Source organism: Acinonyx jubatus, chromosome A1 (genome assembly GCF_027475565.1).
Source record: "Acinonyx jubatus isolate Ajub_Pintada_27869175 chromosome A1, VMU_Ajub_asm_v1.0, whole genome shotgun sequence".
Lineage (NCBI taxonomy): Eukaryota > Metazoa > Chordata > Mammalia > Carnivora > Felidae > Acinonyx > Acinonyx jubatus.
The window spans coordinates 40,979,832-41,001,338 of NC_069380.1; the positions used below are offsets into that span (position 1 = coordinate 40,979,832).

Here is a 21,507-nt window from a genome sequence, read left to right on the forward strand (position 1 = left end):
CAGAGCCTGGAGCCTGCCTCAGATTCTGTGTCTCCCTCTCTTTGTCCTTTACCCGCTCATGCTCTGCCTCTCTCTGTCTCTCAAAAATGAATAAACATTATTTTTTTTTTTTAGAAAATGAGTAAATTGTAGTTATGTCAGAAGGTGGTCAGTGCTATGGGTGGGAGAAGTAGAGCAGGTTGTAAGTAGGATTGGGAATCCTAAGGGAGACATTTCAATTTTAAAAGAGGATGATCAGATATATTAAGCAACAAAACAGATCTCAGTAAATTTTAAGTTTGAAATTCTAAAACGATCTTTTCTAACTACAGTGGGATCAAGCTGGAAATCAATAATAGGACAATGGGAAAACTCACAAATATGTGGACATTAAACAACACACTCTTAAACAACCAATGTGTCACAGAAGAAATCACCAGGGAAACTAGAAAATACTTATGGTTGAAAAAAATGAAAAGGCAACATATCAAAACTGATGGGATGAAGCAAAGGCAGTACTCAGAAGGAAACTTAGAGCTGTAAACACGTATGTTGAAAAAGAAGATCTGAGAAGACATGGCCAATGAAGTAAGAGGAAGTCAAGAGGTTGTGGTATCCAGGAAGCCAGGAGAAGAAAATGTTTTCAGGAGGAGGGAGTGTTTCATATGTTCCATTATAGCTTACTGCTATCACTAAGCAGTTTGATGCCCTGCCACTGAGGCCAAGTTGCTGGTTATACTGACATCAAAGTATGTTTGGGGTCTATGAATTTAATGGAGAATGTATATAACGGTACCCTAAATCTTTTCATGATTTATTTTTCTTCAGAAAGCAAAAATGCTTCATATACAAAATAATAATGACTACAATGGCTGATGTGAACAGTTAAAACAAAATGGATGTAACGACGTGAAATATAAAAAAGTGAAATTTCACTTAGAATCACCTGATACTATATCACAGCACACCTTAATTGTATTAGAGTTCCAAGGTGAAGATTTTTATTACTGTAATTGAGTATCATTGTCCAGGATGATGTCAATGATGCCAAAACTAATGATGAATTTGGAAGTGAAAACATAAACACTTGTTAGAACAGAAGAATCATAAAGATAATGCACAGCATTGTGACTATAGTTAATAATATTGTATTGTATAATTGAAAGCTGCTAAGAGAGAAAATATTAAAAGTTGTCACAAGAAAAATAATTATAATTATGGGTGGTGATGGCTGTTAACTAGATGTTGTGGAGATCATTTTGCAATATATACAAATAGTGAATCATGTTGTATACCTGAAACCAATTGTATCTCAATAAAAAAAGTTTAAGAAGAACAACAAAGGTCCAGAAAAGACAGGGTTTGAATTTAAATGGTACTGTGATACTATTTGAAAAATCACTATAGTTGAACATATTTTCAAAATCCATGAGTTCTATAATATCTGGCATCGAATAAGCCCAATAATAATTGTGTTGTATATATGCTAATAAGAATACAACCAGAAGACTTTAAAGAAAAATCTAAGGATAAAAAATGAAAGAATATTTCTAAAGACATTTTTACTATAAAGCTTCAAGAACAATGTAATACATTAGGATAACAAAAATATGGACGGAACTCATTTCCATGTATGTGGGGGTGCTATTTAAGAATCTTAAGACATAAGAAAATCAAATGCATATATAAAAATAGAAAATATAGTCCTTATTTAATGTTTTTTTTGTAAATTTTTTTAATGTTTTATTTAAGAAAGACAGAGACAGAGCATGAGTGGGGATGGGGCAGAGAGGGAGGGAGACCCAGAATCAGAAGCAGGCTCCAGGCTCTGAGCTGTCAGCTCAGAGCCCAATGCGGGGCTCAAACTCACGAACTGTGAGATCATGACCTGGGCTGAAGTCAGACGCTCAACCGACCGAACCACCCAGGCGCCCCCTTATTTAATGTTTTAAAACAGATGATGGTAGGATCAAGAGAACGCAAAACTGATATTTTTGGGATACCCATTAATTTATACTTTGAGTGAACTGGATGTGAAATAAATATTATTATGATAGTCATGTTTTAATAGTATTTACCTTACAAAGATATTTCAATACTAAGAGAATAATTATATATTTTCTCAACAGTGAAAAGGCCAGTTGATCTCTACTAAAACTTCGGTAGTTGTGAATAGGAAGGAACAGTACATAGAGTTCATTATGTGATCACTGTGCCTTTAAGAACACTGGGAGAATCTGAAAGCACTCTCTCCCAAAAGAACCAATGAAGGAGCTTCCTTCAGGGAGAGAAGATCAGCTCTGTTTAAAACAAAGCAGAACAATGAAGCATTTTTAAACTGGCAACACCCCTCCTCCTTTTGATAGTTTGGTTTGCCCTCTTACAAAGCAACACCCTGGCATCCACAATAGAATTGAAACCGACAAGGCATCCCTTTCATCCCTGGCTGCCAACACTCCTCACTAATAATAATTAGCCATCCCTGGCGTCTAGCCAAGAGAGTTTAATAAATACTATAAGGGCTTTGGGGCCTCAGCTGCATTTCTAGCTTTAGCTAAGGAATGATGGGGGAGGGAACACCACTTGACGCTGAATGAGATCTGCTGAATAGCATCAGTGCAACAAAATGAGTGCTCAGTTGTCTGTTAATGAATGACCATTATTTAAATATATATTTTATGTTAGAGTATGTGTAGAAATGCTCATAGGTCACAATCAGCTTTCTAAAGTTTATCTCTATACCTGCCTTAAAAACATTAATATATAGCATCATAATATTTGATAATCACTCTAGAAGTCATTATCTTTATAGATTTCATATAGGTGTGCTTTTCTAGGAAATGTAAATGGCTTTAATTTCCAGGTAAATAAAGACTCATAATAGTCAATGCCTCCACAATTAAACAAAATGGACAATACTTGAACAACAGTCATTATGAATGTACTCTTTTATTTACTTGATAAACCCTTCATTTTGGTTCGTGATATTACCAACCCTAAAATTTCCCAAAGCATATAACTGAATGTCTTGATAAGACTAGATATTGTTGTATTTATTCATAGAAATATGGAGGAGATGAGGAGTTTCTTTCCCACACTTGTGAAGGTTGTTCATAGAGAGGAGAACTATTGCACTTTTTTTGGTTCCATTTTTATGTCTTTATTTTTTATTTGAATAGTTCGACTCTATGGGCAGGAGAACTATAAAAGAAATTGTTTTAATTTCTCTCACACTTTACTCTTAAAAGCAGAGGAGAATGACTTATCTGATAACAAAATGAAGAAAGACTCTACAGGCATGGACTTTATCTTTTCCAGAGTGACATGTTTTCAGGATTCATTCATTCTCTGTGTCCTGGGGCAGGCCGCACCCTCTGAAGAAAACACAGAGATTCTATGGTGTGCCTCACAGTCATGGGTGAGTCTGGCTTATTCACAGGTGAAGGGTTACAGTTTCACATCCAGACACAGTCCAAGCAAGTATCTTTATCTCTGTGTCTCTAACTCCTGAATCTTATTTCCCATTGCTACAAAAAGCTCTAGAGGGAGAGTCAGGCTTCCTTACCTCCCCTAAAGCCCTAACACGAATGAAAATCGATCCAGGTGTTCTCTGGAGAAATAAACACATGGCATATGTATGAGTATGTCTTATTATCCTTGACAGCTTTCTGTGCCTATTTTCCTATCTGAAAGAAATACAGATGATGTGTTAGCCCTTGTTTCAAGGCCTTAATCCCAGAATAGTTCTCTTCTGCCTTGGCCAACAATAAAATAACCTCACTTACTAGTCTACCTGCCAGCTTTCTGGACTTGGGATTTCAGTTTGATAAAACTTGCATGAATCTTGACTAGAAAGTGAACTGAACTTCTCCATGAATTTCTCTAGAAAATGATTTCATAGACCAGAAGTTTAACTCTTTGAAATCGTATTTTCAGAACATAGGTATTAAACCCCTCAAAAGTCCGCCTTGATTTCTAATTAAGAGCCGATTTACCCACATATATTTATCCAACAATTAGAGTAGAAATTATCACTTTGGAGGTTGACCAAGAATTAACACACTACAATCAGGAATTCAGAACATTTATTGCAAGAGCTGAATAATTGTAAATAACGTAGAACTGGCAAAGCAGTAACAAGGATAATTGTTTAGATATTGATTCTGTCAAAGTCATCAAACACCCCTCACAAACCGACAAAAATGTACTTCAATAAGCAATGCACCCCTACCCATTATTTTCCATTATACTGTGGAAAAACGTGAATTGCTATTTACAAAGTAATTTTATTTTTGGTAAGAACAAATTAACTATCAGATTAGCAAACCTTTTTTTTTATTTTTTATTTTCTTTTTTTTTTACTTTTAAACTGATGTTGAACCGTGGCATTAAGATAACTTTCACTTCTTTCAATAAAGACATTTTGTTGCATGCTATTTATTTGTTTAAATCATCTGTCATGCCTTAACAAAAACCTCCTAAGAATGTTCGAATTTGGATTTGTTTGCACGTGCAACTGAGATCTTATGAACATTTGTTGTCACTCTGTTGGTTGGACCTAAGTGACAAGATGCTGGTACCTGCCAGGCATTGACCGACTATGATAACAAACAGTTAAACAGCAATAATTAGAGATTTATCCCTTTGTTTCCCCCAACTAGCCTACCTGGAGAATGTTCTGTTACATCATGAAGGCACAACACATTAAATATTTTGTGGCTATGGTCTAACACTTGTGTTACAACAACATTATTGTATATGAGGATCAACACAAACTCTGCCATTTCAACAAAGTTGTAGACACACACTTGCCCGGTTGAAACTATTTTTGAATAGTAAGTTTTCTTCAATATATGCTAATTTTGATACATTAGTTTTGTATGAGTGACAAGCACAGGATATTGTATTACTTGCTGAAGGATAACACTTTCCCATTACTCTCACACTTAATGCTACTGATTAAGTGATTTTGCTTTCGCCTACTTTGAAAACAAGGATGTCAAGAAAATAGGTTCTGAGTTTCCAAGCTTTTGCAGAAGTCCTGTTCTTATATAAGGTTTTCATTTTATCTTTATTTTTTATAGAATCCCAGCATCATAAGCAATCACAAAAGAAGCAGGATTCTAGAACCTTTTTTTAAACACAAGCGTTTGAGATCCTTTGAACAATGTGTGTCAAGACAGACTACTAACGCAGAAACACCTCACTGAAAGAAACAACAAAAATAACGACAAAGAGGCAAATTAAGAAAAAGGAAAGAAGCAACCATAAAACACGGAATTATGCTACAACATTTTTTAGGTGAACGTTGTAAGTACACAAAAGTTGTTAATAATAACTTGCTTCTATTTACAAATACTTTAACACTGATTGACTTACAAGTATCCACTAACGTTGTTAACAGCACAATAGGTTTAATGCTTAATCTTTTTAAGTTTCGTTTGAAGTATAATGTCAAGTATAGCAGTCCCAGCACAAATCAATGACAAAAAGAGCACAATTTTCTAACTGGATATGTTTGTCAGTCACTCTAATCCATGGAACTTTCTTACTCTCCAAATGCATATTCTATTGTTCATAGCAGCAGTCCAGGGTCAAAAGTAAAATGCAATTAACAAAAGAAAGAAAGAAAGAAAGAAAGAAAGAAAGAAAGAAAGAAAGAAAGAAAGAAAGAAAGAAAGAAAGAAAGAAAGAAAAGAAAAAAAAGAAAAAAGTTATTTGCACAATGGAGTGATCATCTCTGGAGAGTTTAATCAATTCTAGTAAACAAGATCACATGGCTAGTAGAACTATCTTCTTTTTTATGTTGTAAAATATTGTATCCTCCATGGTGCTAACACAAAGTTATGGATATCCCTGCTATAAAGGGGCACAGTTATAGAGATCTATTGAATACATAAAGCTCTGACACACACAGTATTAGCATGTCTATTTAGATTAAAGTTATTAGGTCCCATATAGCCTTTTTTTTTTTTTTTTTTAGAGTTGGTGCTCCTTCGGACTCTCAATAGTACCTCCTGCTTGCTTATAAGACTTCAGATTTGCCAGAGGAATGTCTGTCATGTGGCTGCCATTGTTGAAATGGCCTTCATTGGAGCCATACTGCTTACGGTCATTGAACTGGTTCCTGTTGCTATCTTCTTTCCAGGCTCTGGTAAGGGTGTGCCCATTCACAAGCTTGTCCTTCTTGACCCATTCTTTCTGGGGTGCAAAGGTTGAGAGAGGAGATTTAGGGTGTTGATATGGGCCCAAGCCAGGAGGCATCCAGCAATTATCAGAGTGACCCAAAACCAAGCACTCTTGAGTGCACATCTCTGTGGCTTCAGCTAATCCTCGGGGACCCAAAGGCCCATCTACAGAGGGCAAGAGACAGAGAAAATAAGAAAAGAAAGTGGTTAGAACTGTAATTTAAAATTGTTACCTTTGAGAAGAAGTGCATTGGTGATTTCATTTTCTTATGAAAGTATAATAAGTTACGCAATTCAAAGAATTCAGTCTTTTAAGAGGAACAGAAAGAATCGAATTCCTTGTTGTGGAAGTAAGAATCATCTCTTTCCTTCAGCCTTCATTTATATTGAGAAACAGACATGAGTAAACAGATATACCCACAAGACACCATTTCTGATCAACTGTTTCTGTCGAGTATGTATTGTTACTGATTTACCATCTAATTCTCAACAAAAAGCCCTTATTCATGAAAAATTATGAAGAGTCGAAAATTTTTATGTGTGATGTTGAAAAATATGTAAATACATAAATGTACAACTCCATAAAAACAAAATACTTGAAATATAATATTAAAAAATAAATACTCTAAATGATTATATAAAATATCAGTTTTCCATAAAAACATGTTATTTTTATACAAAACCACACAAAAGTAATTGTGCAACTTTTTTAAATTAAAAAAAATTAAAGCATATTTTAACTGTGTTTATTACTAAAGGAACACCTGGTCTGCTGCAAGCATTCTGAAATCCAAGTAAATAAAGAAGTCATTTGCATTCACAGACAGCATTTGGTTGTTTCCAAACCTAACCTATTTTCTTTTCTTTTAAATTTTTTTAATGTTTATTTACTTTTGAGAGAGAGAGAGAGACAGAGTGTGAGTGGGGGGAGGGGCAGAGAGAGAGGAAGACACAGAATCTGAAGCAGGCTCCGGGCTCTGAGCTGTCAGGACAAAGCTTGACGTGAGGCTGGAAGCCATGAACCAGGAGATCATGACCTGAGTCGAAGTCGGACGCTTAACCGACCGAGCCACGCAGGTGCCGACAAGCCTAAACTATTTTCTATATTTCTAAGTGTACTAAATAAATTCACTAGAATGAAAGTCTAGCTAAGTTGCAAATTGGATCACATGGAGTCTAATATTCAGGGGGGAAAAAGTCATTGTAGATATTTATCTATTGGTTTGCTTGTTTTTCCTAGCAGGCAATCTAGAACATACATTTTAACCTTCATTTCAAAAGTAAACTCTTTTCTGATTATATAAAGAGGAAATTAGCCCTTTACTGAAAAACAACAGCCAAATGATTTAGGAAAAAACTGTTTTGTTTTGTTTTCTTTCCCCTTGATTAAACAGTCAAGTGATAAGTGATAGGCTGGAAATTAGGAATTGATTTTACGAAGGAGGTTAAGTGGAGAGGCAAGAATGGCTGAGGCAAAAAGCATTTTCAAAATAGTCACCAGAATAAAAATGTAGAAGAAAATGAAGAAAACATTTCTGCAACTTTGCCTCATCAACAATTAAAACACTTAATCCATTGATTGGAATGTATGTTTTTGCTAAAGCCCAGGTTAGCACTACTAACATTTTTAAGTGCCCCAAATTGTGCTTTTTAATTTTAACATCTATTTGTCTTACTAATATTCGTTATTCCTTGCATATGAAAAAATTCCTGCTGAAATAGGTAACAGTTGATACAAATACCTGAGACCACAAAACACAAGCAACATCAGAATGGTCACCAGGAAAAAAATGTGGCTAAAATTTACTCTTTCCTGCAAATTCAAATTTTAGTCATTTTTTAAATCTAAAACCTTCTCTTTAGAACAACTTTAAAATTCTTTCTCATCTGACCTGTATTTCCATCCCGCCAAAAGCAAACAGATTTATTTTGTTTAAACACATGCTCATTACTCAAAACTATTTCTGTCACAAACCTCCAAAGATTACTTACATCCTAGTATATTTAATTTGAACTTCTCTATGAGCCTTTCTTTGTCCTCAGAATTCTGCCCACCCTTCAAAAGTTCAAACTAATTTCTCCCTTTTAGGTTCAGTTTAGTGTGCTCAGTGATTCTGTATCCACAAAGCGAACACATTTTGCTCAAACCAATTCATGCTCCTTACATTGAGATCACAGGTTTAGAAGATGCTTTTTGCATGCTTTGGACCATTTTCATTTAATTACTTATTCTTTCAAGGTCAGCTTGCTTCCCAAGTACCAAAGCTAACTCCCACAACTACACCAATTCATATTTTGTGTGTACCTTGAAGATATCCACAGATCTCCTCTTAGTGATGAATGACAATTTTCCTAATTGAGCTTCCTCAACTCCTGCCTTAATGATACCTTTGTCTTTTGAGGGAGGTTCTGTACTTTCGTGAGTTTCATTTTATTTTTGTTTTATCCCAACTAGATTTAAAATCCATTAATGGAAAAAAAAACGACTTCTCAGTCTTTTGATTCCTTATTGTGCTAAGCAACAGTGATGATCTATGAACAATGTTAATTGTTAATTAAAATTTTATGAGGTTGAAAATGTTCTGAGAAATAATTAAAAATATCCTCTGCTTAAAGGCAGACCTTAAGTAATTCTAATAGAAGATGCTGATTTCACAAACATCACACCAAAAGCTTCCTCAACAGCACATCTCTTTGCTTCACAATATTTTGTGACAGATAATAAATGAATTATTTAACTTCGCTGTTAAATATATTCACTCCTTTCAAGACATCAATGGAGATAAAGTAATCACCAATTTAATGTGCAATCTAGCTTGAGGCCTGTAAACCAACCTTCGTTTTTTACTTTTCTAGAACCATTAAGTTTTTCTTTTTTTGTTGTTGTTGATATCTCAAAGGAAAACAAATAATTAGCTATCTCAGAAATATCAATAGAATCAGGTTTTTATTGAGTACATAAAAGGAAAGAATATGCAAGATTATTTTTGTTTTATTTATAAATATTTATTTATTTATATTTATAAATATTTATATTTATAAATATTTATTTATAAATATTTTTATTTATTTTTAATTTTATTCAAATCCAAGTTAGTTACCATATAGTGTAATATAGCTTCAGGAGAAGAATTTAGTGATTTATCACTTACATATAACACCCAGCTCTCATTCCAACGAGTGCCTTCCTTAATGCCCATCACCCATTTAGCCCATCCTCCCACCCAACACCCCAACACCCCTCCAGTAACCCTCAGTTTGTTCTCTGTATTTAAGAGTCTCTTATGATTTACCTCCTTCTGTTTTAATCTTATTTTTCCTTCTTTTGTTTCTAAAATTCCACATATGAGGTAATCAAAAAGAATGAAATCTTGCTTTTTGTAACAACATGGATGGAACTAGAGGGTATTATGCTAAGCAAAAGAAGTAAGTCAGGAAAAGATAAGTATCATATGATTTCACTCAAGATTATTTTTAAAAATAGCTTTATCCAACATTCATTATCCTCATATTAAATTAAGAAATTACCCAGGGGGGCACTTGGGTGGCTCAGTCAGTTAAGCACCTGACTTTTCACTTAGGCTCAGGTCATGATCTCACAATTTGTGAAATAGAGCACCATATGAGGCTCCATGCAGAGTCTGCTTGGGATTCTCCCTCTCTCTCTCTCTCTCTCTCTCTCGCTCCCTCTCTCTCTCTGCCCTTCCCCTGCTGACACACATGTTTTCACTCTCTCTCTCTCAGAATAAATAAACTTTTAAAAATATTTAAAAAAAGAAAGATTACCCAGAGATTGTGTGTGTGTGTGTGTGTGTGTGTGTGTGTGTGTGTGTGTATCTGTGTGTATCAGAATATGTGGACCCTAAGTCTTCAGCAATGAGTGACACATTTTAACAAATACTGTATTTTTTTTCAGAACTGGTAACATTTATTTATTCCATAAATATTTACTGAGCACATATTATATGCTGACACTGTGACAGGCACCAGGAATACAGCAGTGGTCAAAATAGATGTCAACACTGTCCTCATAGAGTTTTCAGGTTACCCTGGGAATTTTTAAAATTCTCATTACTTTTATTTTACAAGCAGTGAACAAAGAGGGAAGAAAAGGGTATCCTTAAGAAGGAACAGGTGTCATTAGCAGTCAACTGATTTAGGAAGGCTTGTCTCTTTGCAAGGTAACAGATGGACTTTTTTCCCTATTACATCATTTCTACCTTTTTCTGAAAGTTCCTCTTACAGATAATTGACAATTGAAGACATCTACAGTTATGAGTACTATACAAAATCCTGACTGGTAAAAAAATGAGCTTCTTTCCATTAAATAATATCAATCGCTCTTTGCGAATTATACTTAGATTTATTTGCACAAGTAAATTTGAAGGCTTTTGATAAAATACATAAATATATTTCCAGACATTTGTAGATTCTTAGGTAAGTCAGGTAGCTGATTCCTGTATAAGATTGAAAGATCCACCGCAAGGTGGAACACGACACAACACTTGAATGAAAGCCAGAAGTCTGTGTTCCTTATGGCTCTAAAAGAGAAAAGGCCACGGGGCAGGGCGGCACAGAAGGTTGCACCAGAAAAAGGTGAAAAAGGGGGAATTTCAGGGGGGGGCGTTTATGCCTGGCAGACAGGGTGGGTGGGGTGAGCTGGTTCCCTGGGCTGTCTGTGGACTGATGAATTTGAATAATTTCTCACATTCTAGGGGACAGGGGCTGTCTGAAGTTGTCTGGTATGTCACCCCTGGGCAATTAAGGAGGGTGCATAATGATCTAGGAGTGTAAGGTCTCTAGAAGGGAAGTAATGTGTGGTGTGGGATTATTCAAGGGGAAGTGACCAGACTTTCGCCAGGACCTCAGCACTCACTCAACACAGCATTAAAGAAGAAACGTAAGTATATGAAATTGTATGACACAAATTTTCTTATATGCTTGAACCACATGGTTGGGAAATATACTTCGCTTTATGTTTTGGTTAAGTTTTATTTAGGGACATGACATTGAATAAGGAAATTTTTACTTGTTTTATTTGGGCCTATATTTAATCACCAGTAGTTGCCTTGATGTTAAACAACAACAAACCACCCCCTACTCCTGGGTTTTATTTTGGAAAATAACAATGCTTCCAAATTGTCATGACTTGGTAAGAAGGGGAAAAAAACACATTTTTTAAATTAGGGATTTTAAAGGGAAAACAGTCACACCTCTGGTTCCCTAAAAGTCCCTGTTCTTTAAAAGTTTATAATCAGGGGGCACCTGGGTGGCTCAGTTAGTTAAGTGGCTCTTGATTTCGGCCCAGGTCGTGATCTTAGAAGTCGTGAGTTCCAGCCCCAGGTCAGTCTCCACACTGACAGCGTGGAGCCTGTTTGTCATTCTCTTTCCCTCTCTCTCTGCCCCTCCCTTACTTGCATGCTCTTTCTCCCAAGATAAATAAACTTTAAAAAAATTGTAAAAAAAAGTAAAAGCTTATAATCGGAAGCATGCTAACCATGGAAGAGTTACCATTCATTGCTTTCATTTTTAGATACAATGACTGAGTTGTTTTGTACTTTTTAAAAGGAGAAACACATTCTTTATAAAGCACTGATATTGAATACTGTCACTTCCCAAAATATGATTAAAAACAATCAACCTATAATCTCCATCAAATATATAGCACTTAAAATACCAGGACATTTTTGCTAAAATATGAAAAATATAGGCACTAAAATATTGCTCTTCATCTTTGACTATAATTATTTTTAATATTATCATAATAAGTAATTATCTTAAGTGGGGAATAATATTTTCCATTCATAAGTTCCCTCAACAAGTGTATATTGAATATCTATCATGTACCACACATATCAGATACTACGCTGGATTCTTAATAAATGCCTTAAGATTTTATGCGTGTACATGTGTTTGTGTACACATGTGTTTTTCCCATTTCTCCAATTTTTTACACATTTTAATGTCCTACTTGTGCTACCTCATACAATATCTGTTTAGAACCCAGGTCAGGATTCCGAACTGCACATACATTATTTTCTACAATTTCAGCATTGCACCAAATTATTTCCTTTCTCTTCAAAATAATTAAAATCCACCATCATGATTTTTCTAAGACTGAAACATTTATTGATTTTTTTAAAAAAACTAAATTATTTGTTCCCTTTCACAATCTGCAATCTATGGGTTTGGTTATCGTTCCAGGTTTTTGAATGTATAAAGACATGAGGGCTGATAAAACTGTACAAGCCATCTGTCTCTGCATTTAAATGTTGAAAGCAAATACAAAAGCACATAACCAAAAGCTTGAAAGTTGTCTCAGTTAATATTTATATCAGGTGTCAATGTATTTCCCTGTCCACCTTTGCATAGCTCACCTTCTCACTCAAAACCCAACAAAATACTTTTTCCATGGTTAGGCATCAATAGCTGTCAGAGAGCTGCTTGAATTGCCGAGTTTTAAAGATGTGAGTTTAAAATGTGAAACGATCCAAGTTAATGGATCTCCAGCTATACCTAAGTGGTAGGATAGCTGAATGGGTCTTGATCTCATTTTATTATACCCAGAGGCAGAACCGTTACTTCATTGATTAACTCAACTGCTGTAATTAACAAGTACCTTCTGGCTTGTGGTCCACCTACTTTTCAACCTGAGGACTTGAAACCTTTTAATTCCAAAGCTTGGAACTGATATTTTTAAAAAAATCATGATACCTTTCCTATTCCTGGTTAGGTTTCATACTATATGAATATTTGGCCTTTTATGTGAATGAATTTTCTCTAGAATTTTTACTGTGGGGTAAAATATGATTAAACAGACTACCAGGATTGAATTGCAAAAGAGAGGAGTCATTTTTATATCATTTGGGATCAAACTCATCCCATTTCACTCAATTTTTCATTTCACTTGATTTTTATGATAGAAAAATACATCTATGCAGAACACACCTGATTCTCATGTTACAATGGCCTTTTTTGTGGTAAGAACATATATCAGTATTTTTATGCAAAACATTTGTTCTTAAGTTCAATTTTGCTGATTTCCCCAAGATTTTATGGTAGCAGGTAGGAAGTTCGCAGAGCTGTGCATCACTAAGCACCTTACAGTGAAGGAGGCATCCCCAGATTTGGATTTGCTGCAGCAGTTTCCCAGATCTCTAGGCAAATGATAAAATTTCTTCACTTGTTTTAAATAAATTTCCATTTTACGTAGACTTTCATCCTATAATTTTGCTTTACACTTGCTGTTAATATACTGTGAAAAATCTTATTTTTCATGATTGCTCTTTGCCTTAATCAATTTTCCTATAATAAAAGTTCAGGGAAACAAATACTTTCACCCACTACATTTGAAGTTAATTTTAGCATCTCTAAGAGACCAATACAAAAACATCAGTATCTTTGCTAGCTCATTCTTACCCTCATTTTCAGCTTATGTCTTTCATTTTTCTCTTTTCCCTTCTTTTCTTTCTTTCTTTCTTTCTTTCTTTCTTTCTTTCTTTCTCTTTTTTTTTTTTTCTGGAACGATGTAACAGTGTAACGATTTCTTATCATCACTGTGAATTACCTTGAATGAAAAGCTGAAGCTAAATGCTTATGCTTATGCAAATATGGAGGGACCTGAAAAATGGGTCAAATTCATTTGCTAGGCATCCCTCCTCTCTATTATTCTATCACCACTTACTATATTTATTGAACAGTTGCTGTTAAAAATCAAATCAATTAATTTTCTTCCCATCTAAACTATGGCCAAAATTAATTTCAAATATGAGAGTTGGCATGAGAAACAGAGGAACTTGCTTAGCATTACCCACATTCCCTTTTGAGACATCATTCTGCTTCAGATCACAATACACAATGCCAAATCAAAATTTTTAAATCAATGTCACATGGGAATAAATATCAGTTATTACTCTTTTATATAGAAAAACAATCAAAAAGTATAATAAATTCCATTGCCATTAATGTTACCATTCCATTGGCATACTAAATAGTGCAGCACAGTTATGTGGACAGTCTAAGACCCAAAAATAGATCTGGCAAATTTGAACACACTTATGGGAAAAATATTTTTCATTCATTCACTCAACAAGCTTTGTTTGATCATGTTAGGCTCAAGAGATTGCTAAATAGAATATCTAAAATCAGAACCATCAGGTCACACGGATAGCTAGGTCAAACAGAAATAGATTTAAGTCACAGTCAAACAATGAATGAATATAGACTTTGTGAAAGTAATTTTAGATTCCTAAAAGATTTTAGCTAGTCCTAGTTTGTCATCTATAAATTAAGAGTAAGAGACTAGATTTTCATGCATGACCTCTACCCTTTTCTTATTCTCTCATCAAATACCACTGTGGTTTGCCATAGATAATCAAACTTTTCAGTGTTGTTTTCATTTTAGTTATGAGAAGCCCCAGACAGAGCAAAGAAATTATAAATCAATTTTTCCTGTAGATTACTGTATTATTTAGGTCACATTCAGTTTTTTGAATGTGAAACTATATTTAGAACAAGTATTTATGTTTCTAAATCTAAGTAAAAAAAAACCCTAATGATTTAGTCAGAGTTTAGCTTATAGCTCAGATTTAAACGCTACATTGAGACTGCACCTACAGTCACCTTGAGAAGCAAATGCAAAAAAAAAACCCACACCAGCAGGATTTGACAAAACCTTTGGTTAACAAGTAAACAAGGATTAAATGTTTTACACATTCCTCATACAGATTTTTTTCCTTGGTCACAGATGAAAAGTCAACATTTGCAGATGGAGACGGTCCAAATACAATAACACACGGCCGGCCCAAGCAGCAGATTCTCTGAGGGAGAGGATATTGCTATTTGGACAGACTTTATAGCTCACAAAGAATGGAGAGCACTTCCTTATAAGTCTTTAGCTTTCTTCTGCATGGCATAAATATCAGCTGGCTTTTTCTCACCTGCAAAAGCTAACCGCTGAAAAGAAAATTATCAGAGATAATGTCATTTATTAACTATTATTAATGTTTGATGTTGCAATCAGTTGAATAAAAAGGTCTAAGGTTATTCACTACCAAATTTTGACCAAACTGCATGATGTGAAATATTTATATCATCACTGATCATATTTAGTTTCTACTATAGTTTACCACATTTTAAATTATATTTAATATCTTTCATTTTAAATACTCATTCTCATATTGATATTTCCTGAATTATTCTCCATTGCTTGGAATTTGCATTATTTCTCAAAAAAATGTAGTGTGGCTTATTTAATGTGCAACAGACTTTAAGGAGCCAATCTAAGGTATTGAGAAATGAAGTAATTTTTTACAGATTTATTTCAGGCCAAGATCCAAATGTAAAACGGAGAAGCGGCCTATGTAATCTTCCATCTCCTTAAAAACATTCTCAGCTGCTTATCTAAAAACTGGGCCAGGAGTATAAGTATTGACTAAGACAATGGCCAAGGGGACAATGCAGACATAATAAAGTCATTTATCAACTAATAAAGTTGGCTTTTAGTTAAATAAAGAGAGATTATCAGGTAGGCCTAATGTCATCATGTGAGCCCTTGAAAAGCAGGGGATTTTCAGCAGCAGGTAGCAGAAGGGAGCTCATACTCAAAGCACAAGAAGGATTCAATGGGCCATTGGTGGCTTTCAAAATAGAAAAGACCACACAGAAAGGATCTGAGAGCTGCCTCTAACGGCTGACAGCAACTCCAGCTGGGCAGTCAGTAGGACAATAGGGATCTCAGTCCTACAATGAGAAGGAACAGAATTCTGCCAACAACAGAGTTGTTTTAGCTAACAGAGTTAGTTAAAAAAATGGATTCTTCCTCAGAGACTCCAGAGAAGGGTTCAGTCCAACTGATACCTTGATTTCAGCCATGGGAAACCCTAGGCATACTGAGCCCACTTGCACTTATGAGATAATAAGTGGACAGAAGCAGAGATAATACATTTGTATTGCTGTAACCAGCTAAATTGTGGTAATTTGTTACTCAGCAATAGAAAACTAATAGAACATCTGTCGTTTACTCAAGACACACAGTCAGTCAGCAAGTTCTTTAGTCTACCTACTTCCCTGAAAACCCACCAGCTCAAACCACTATTATTTCCTAACAGGACTCCCTTTTTCTTTAAGCTCAATCCCCAATGTGGGCCTCGAACTCACAACCACAGGATTAAGAGTCTCATGCTCTACTGACTGAGCCTTCTTCTACTCTTTTGAAATTCTATTCTCCAATCTTTAGAGTCATCTATATATTTTAATTAAGTGATAGATATAGATAGATAGATATAGATAGATGATATAGATATAGACAGATACAGATATATAGCTATAGATAGCCCTTCAGGCACCTGGGTGGCTTAGTCAGTTAAGCGTCCGACTTCGGCTCAGGTCATGATCTCGCAGTTTGTGAGTTCGAGCCCCACATCAGGCTCTGTGCTAATAGCCCAGAGCCTGGAGCCTGCTTCGGATTCTGTCTCTCCCTCTCTATCTGCATCTCCTTCACTCACACTCTGTCTCTGTCTCTGTCTCTCTCTCCCTCAAAAATAAATAAACATTAAACAAAATAAAAAAAAAAAGATATAGATAGCCCTTGAACAACATGAAGGTCAGAAACATTGACCCTCATGCAGTCATATGACTTTTGACTCCACCAAAACTTAACTATTAATAGCCTACTGTTAACTATAAGCTTTACATAATACAGTTATTATAACTATGTTATAGTTGATTAACACATCTGTATGTTGAGGTATTATATGCTGTATTCTTACAATAAAGTAAGCTAGAAAAAAGAAAATGTTAAGAAAATCATAAAGAAGAGAAAATACATTTGTAGTACTGTACTGCGTTTATCGAAAAAAATTCATGTATAAGTGGACCCACACAGTTCAAACCCATGTTGTTCAAGGGTCAGCCAGAGTTGTAAGTATATAACTAATATACTTATATTAGTCTCCTATTCCTGCTGTAACAAATTACCACAAACTTAGTGGCTTAAAGCAACATGTTCAATTACAGTTCTGGAGGTCAAAAGTCTGAAATCAATTTCATTAAACTGAAGTCAGCATGTCGACTGCAATGCTTCCTCCTGGAAACCTGTGGGGAGAATCCATCCCCTTTCCTTCTTTCAGCTTCTAGAGCCATCCATGTTTCTTAGCTTCTGGGTCCTTCCCCCATTCTCAAAGCACATCTCTCCAATCTCTGCTTCTTTTAGCACATCACCTTCTCAAATTCTTCCTGAATTCCTCTTATAAGGACCATTGTAATTACATAATACCTAGGTGGATAATCCAGGATAATCTCCTCATTGCAAAATCCTAAATTTACTCACATCTGCAAAGCCCCTTTGATAACATTGTCACATGTTCTGGGGACTACGATTTAGGTACATTTGGGGGCTATTCAGCCTAACTCGATATTTAGAGCAGAATACCTCACTAACTCGACATTTAGAGCAGAATACGTCACTCCGTTGCTTCGCATCACATCAGAGTAAAAGACAGGGTCCTTTCCATGGCTCAAAAAGTCTCACATGATCTGGCTCCTGCCCAACTCTCTGACCTCTTATCCGCCCACCCTCCCACCTGTTCTCCTGTACCCTTACTCTGCTACACTCACTTTCTTGCTGTGCCTCAAATACACCAAGATCCATGAGGTCTCAGGGTCTCCGGATTTGCTATGATTTCTGCTTGGGATATCTTCTTCTCATTGGCTCTGGAGAAACTCACTCACTTAATTTAGATGTTTCCTCAAATTAAATTCTTCATAGAGGCATTTCCTGAGCTCTTTATTAAATATATATATATATATATATATATATATATATATATATATATCCCTACCCAGTCACTCTCCATTTCCTTACCCAGCTGAGTTCTTGTTAGCACTCATTGCTACCTGTCATAATATATTTATTTGTTAATGATCTAGCTCTAAGAGTAGAATCTAAGCGCCACAATGCCAGGTAATTTGCTTTTTGATAACTGCATCCACAACATGTGTTACTATGGCCTGGAACATTATAGATAATTTCTGGATACATTTTTTTTAAACAAAACATAAATGAAGCTTGTTCTGAGTCCTCGAATCAGCGAACTAACATAAAAACTGTATGTAGAACATTATGTGACAAGTAATTTACATTTAGAAAAATAGTGATCCAATAGTTTTTACCTGTACATGAGAAACACTGCTAAGAGTTCATAGCATAAAATTTCACTAAGATAATACTTGAAACATCTAAATGGCATTAATAAATGAAAGAACCTGCATTCAAAAGCACTTATGCACTATCCTACTTTGGACTTGAAGCAAGTGAAATGTTCCAAAGTGAAACATAATTAGGTTGCTTCCTATATCCTATCAAACTACTTCATCATGCCAGAAAATTCGTAACTCCTTTAACCATCAGAGCCCTTTAGATGTCTTCAGAAGTCCAGATTCACAGAATACATAACAAAATAATTCTTTAAAGCCTGAAGACACCAAAGTAATTATTAGCAATTATTCTAAAGCAGAGCCCTAATGAGATGCAGATAATTGTGTAGGATTTAGCTCTTTGATACAGGTATGCTCAGGTAAATGGGATGCCATTTAGAAAAAAAAAAAGTTGATTAGGGAATGTATTGAAAACTTAAATGTAGTTTAGCCTCTGTAAATATATTGGCTTACAATTGTAAGAGATGAAATTATTGTTCACAAATTTTAGGGGATAAGGTGATTTTAAAAGAAGCTAATATGTCACATTAGATTACATATAGAATGTCATGGTAAAATTCATTGCTTAAATTCAGTTGTACATAAAGAAAACCTACTCTAAAAATGAGAAGTTTAATGTTATATTTTGAAAGAATCTCCTAAGGGAACTGTTGAAAATAGGATTACTTCATTATTGAAAATAGCCTGTATAATAGACTATTGTGGAGAGAAATCTTGCCCTCTCAGGGTGATGCATAGAATTACCCATTCCAATCTAAAATGTCTGTTTATCTCTGGATGCACCTTGCAAATCCAGAGAAATTACTTCATTAATATCAGTCTTTGAAAGATAAATTTCTCTCTTAAAATAATAAGAATTACATGTGAATTTTATAACATCTGTGTAAATTTGGCTGAGATTTCCTGCATTATTTTCTGCTCTGCCTATTGCCAATCAGAGACCATAGTTTTCTGACACTAGAAAACATTTCTTTAATATTTTGATGTTACAGGTAGTTGACCCTAAGTCCCAACTATTCAACAGGTAATAATGTTGACATATTTATCATAAAAAAATCACTGTCGTGATGATTTTATGTTATGAGACATATGTCATTATCATTTTTCGGAGATAGAAAAAAGTTTGTTGTAACATCAATGTGCTTTAATATCTAATCAAAAATATTTACAAATTTCTCACGATTAAGCTGATGTGTACATGCAAAATTTTAGGCAGACTCATGGAATTAAGTTTCACAGTGAATATAAGAAAACAAAATAGGGGAGAGGGGCTGCCATTAATTCTATATCTAGAGAAAAAATCTTGGTAAGCAAAATTTGACCTTATCTTCTGAGGGGTCATCTTTTTTCTTCCTCTGGGTTACTTCAATAATTTCTTTGGAGGAGTGGTCACAATCACATCTGCTTCCTATCTAGGTCTCCTGTCCCTTTGCAATTAAATATGTTTTGTATTATTTTTCCAATATGTCTCACGAAAATGACCTGTCTCTCGGGCATAATTGGTGGTTGGCTATTCTGACAAACTCATTAATCTTATAATGTCATCGACTAACACGCTAAGTGTTATCCTTTGGAAGAAAAGCTACACGTCAGTAAGAGCCAGATAAAGATGCTTTAGTCTGCACATAGGAAGGCTTGAGACATGATGGCAGATGAATAGAGAAGGCTTGGAGGCATCCGTCAAATTGTAACGTGAAAATATGCCTCTCCTTGAGCTGGCAGAGCTTGGGTACCTTTCAATGTCCTGGCATGGAAGAGATGGCACTCAAAAGGATCCCCTCAAAAGAGTTTAATGAAGGAACTCTGTGGAGTATGGGCTGGGGAAAGAAAACCAATAAAAAGTAGAGAGGGAAGCAAGGACCTGGAAAAGTATGATGTTATTACCACTCCTATATCTAAAGGGGTAATCAACAGGGAGGGCGGAATGGCCCTGGAATCTAGAAAGAACTATGGAAGGTCTGGAAGAAGGTATTCAGGAAACCAGAAAGTGAATAGATAAGATAAATAGTAATATAAAAGATAAGTACAAACACGGGAAAGTCTTTGTTTCTGTTTCTTTTGTGAATCACTAGATACAAAGCCAATAAGTATCCTTCCAACTGAAATCCAACTGTAAAGTCTTCACTGGTCTAGACACATTTTCAAATTCCTTTATGGTCATCCACCGTAAATCCAAGTGTGATCAGTTTGGAAACATTACTTCCTACTAACTATGCATAATATATGAGCCAACAATAAGGATAATAACTCAGAATAAATATTATTTAAAAATTCAGGGGCACGTGGGTGGCTCAGTTCTTTGTGTCTGATTTCAGCTCAGGTCATGATTTCCCAGTTCGTGAGTTCAAGCTCCACATCAGGCTCGCTGCTGACAGTGCAGAGCCCATTTCAGATCATCTGTCCCTCTATCTGCCCCTCCCCTGCTTGTGCTCTCTCAAAAATAAATAAATCATTAATAAATAAATAAATAAATAAATGAAAATTCAGAGTAACTGGGTCCTCTGTCCCTCTCTCTCTTTGCCCCTCCCCTGCTTGTGCTCTTTAAAAAATAAATAAAACATAAAACATAAAACATAAATAAATAAATAAAACATAAATAAATAAATAAATAAATAAATAAATAAATAAATAAATTAAAATTCAGAGTAACTGTGTGAGTTGGTAAAAAGAGAGTTAATATTTTTAATATTTTAGTAAAAATTCTTCAAATGTTGCACTTCAGATTCTCACCAAAAATCTCATTCTTTGTATATGTGAATCATAACAAAAATAACTAATCTAGTATATCTTCATCGAAAGTAAAAATTATTGGTAAATTTCATAAGTTGTAGTTTCTATGTCTTTTTGACTTTATGCAGTAACATATGGTTAAAACATTTGATTCTTGTTTCAAGTTCTTGAGTTGGCCTCTGTGCCTCAGTCTACCACATCAATAAAACCACAAGACAGCTGGCCCTTGCCAAACATTATCAATACTGCTTAGGATGTCAGTTAGTTTCTCTCTAATAGAAGTGACCTGCACAATGAACCTTTATTTTTTAATCTGGATGACAGTCAAAGGTTCTGAGATCTGTGAACCTTTGGCAAGATTTATAAAGTTAAGTTGTCATCTAGAACAACTGGT

General features: G+C 35.0%; 1 protein-coding gene across 7 annotated transcripts in view; it reads right to left on the reverse strand.

The window, feature by feature from the left end:
* Positions 1-5,642: 5,642 nt before the first annotated feature.
* Positions 5,643-21,507, reverse strand: part of PCDH9 (protocadherin 9) — a 910,922-nt gene continuing 895,057 nt past the window's right edge. For 3 of the 7 annotated variants that reach the window (XM_027064973.2, XM_027064975.2, XM_027064974.2), the window contains one exon: positions 5,645-6,332. In XM_027064973.2, coding sequence (XP_026920774.1) covers positions 5,959-6,332 — 374 coding nt within the window. In that variant the 3' untranslated portion in view covers positions 5,645-5,958. Of the gene's footprint in view, positions 6,333-21,507 lie in introns of all 7 variants that reach the window. The other 4 variants (XM_027064972.2, XM_027064971.2, XM_027064979.2 and 1 more) reach the window with 3 other exon arrangements.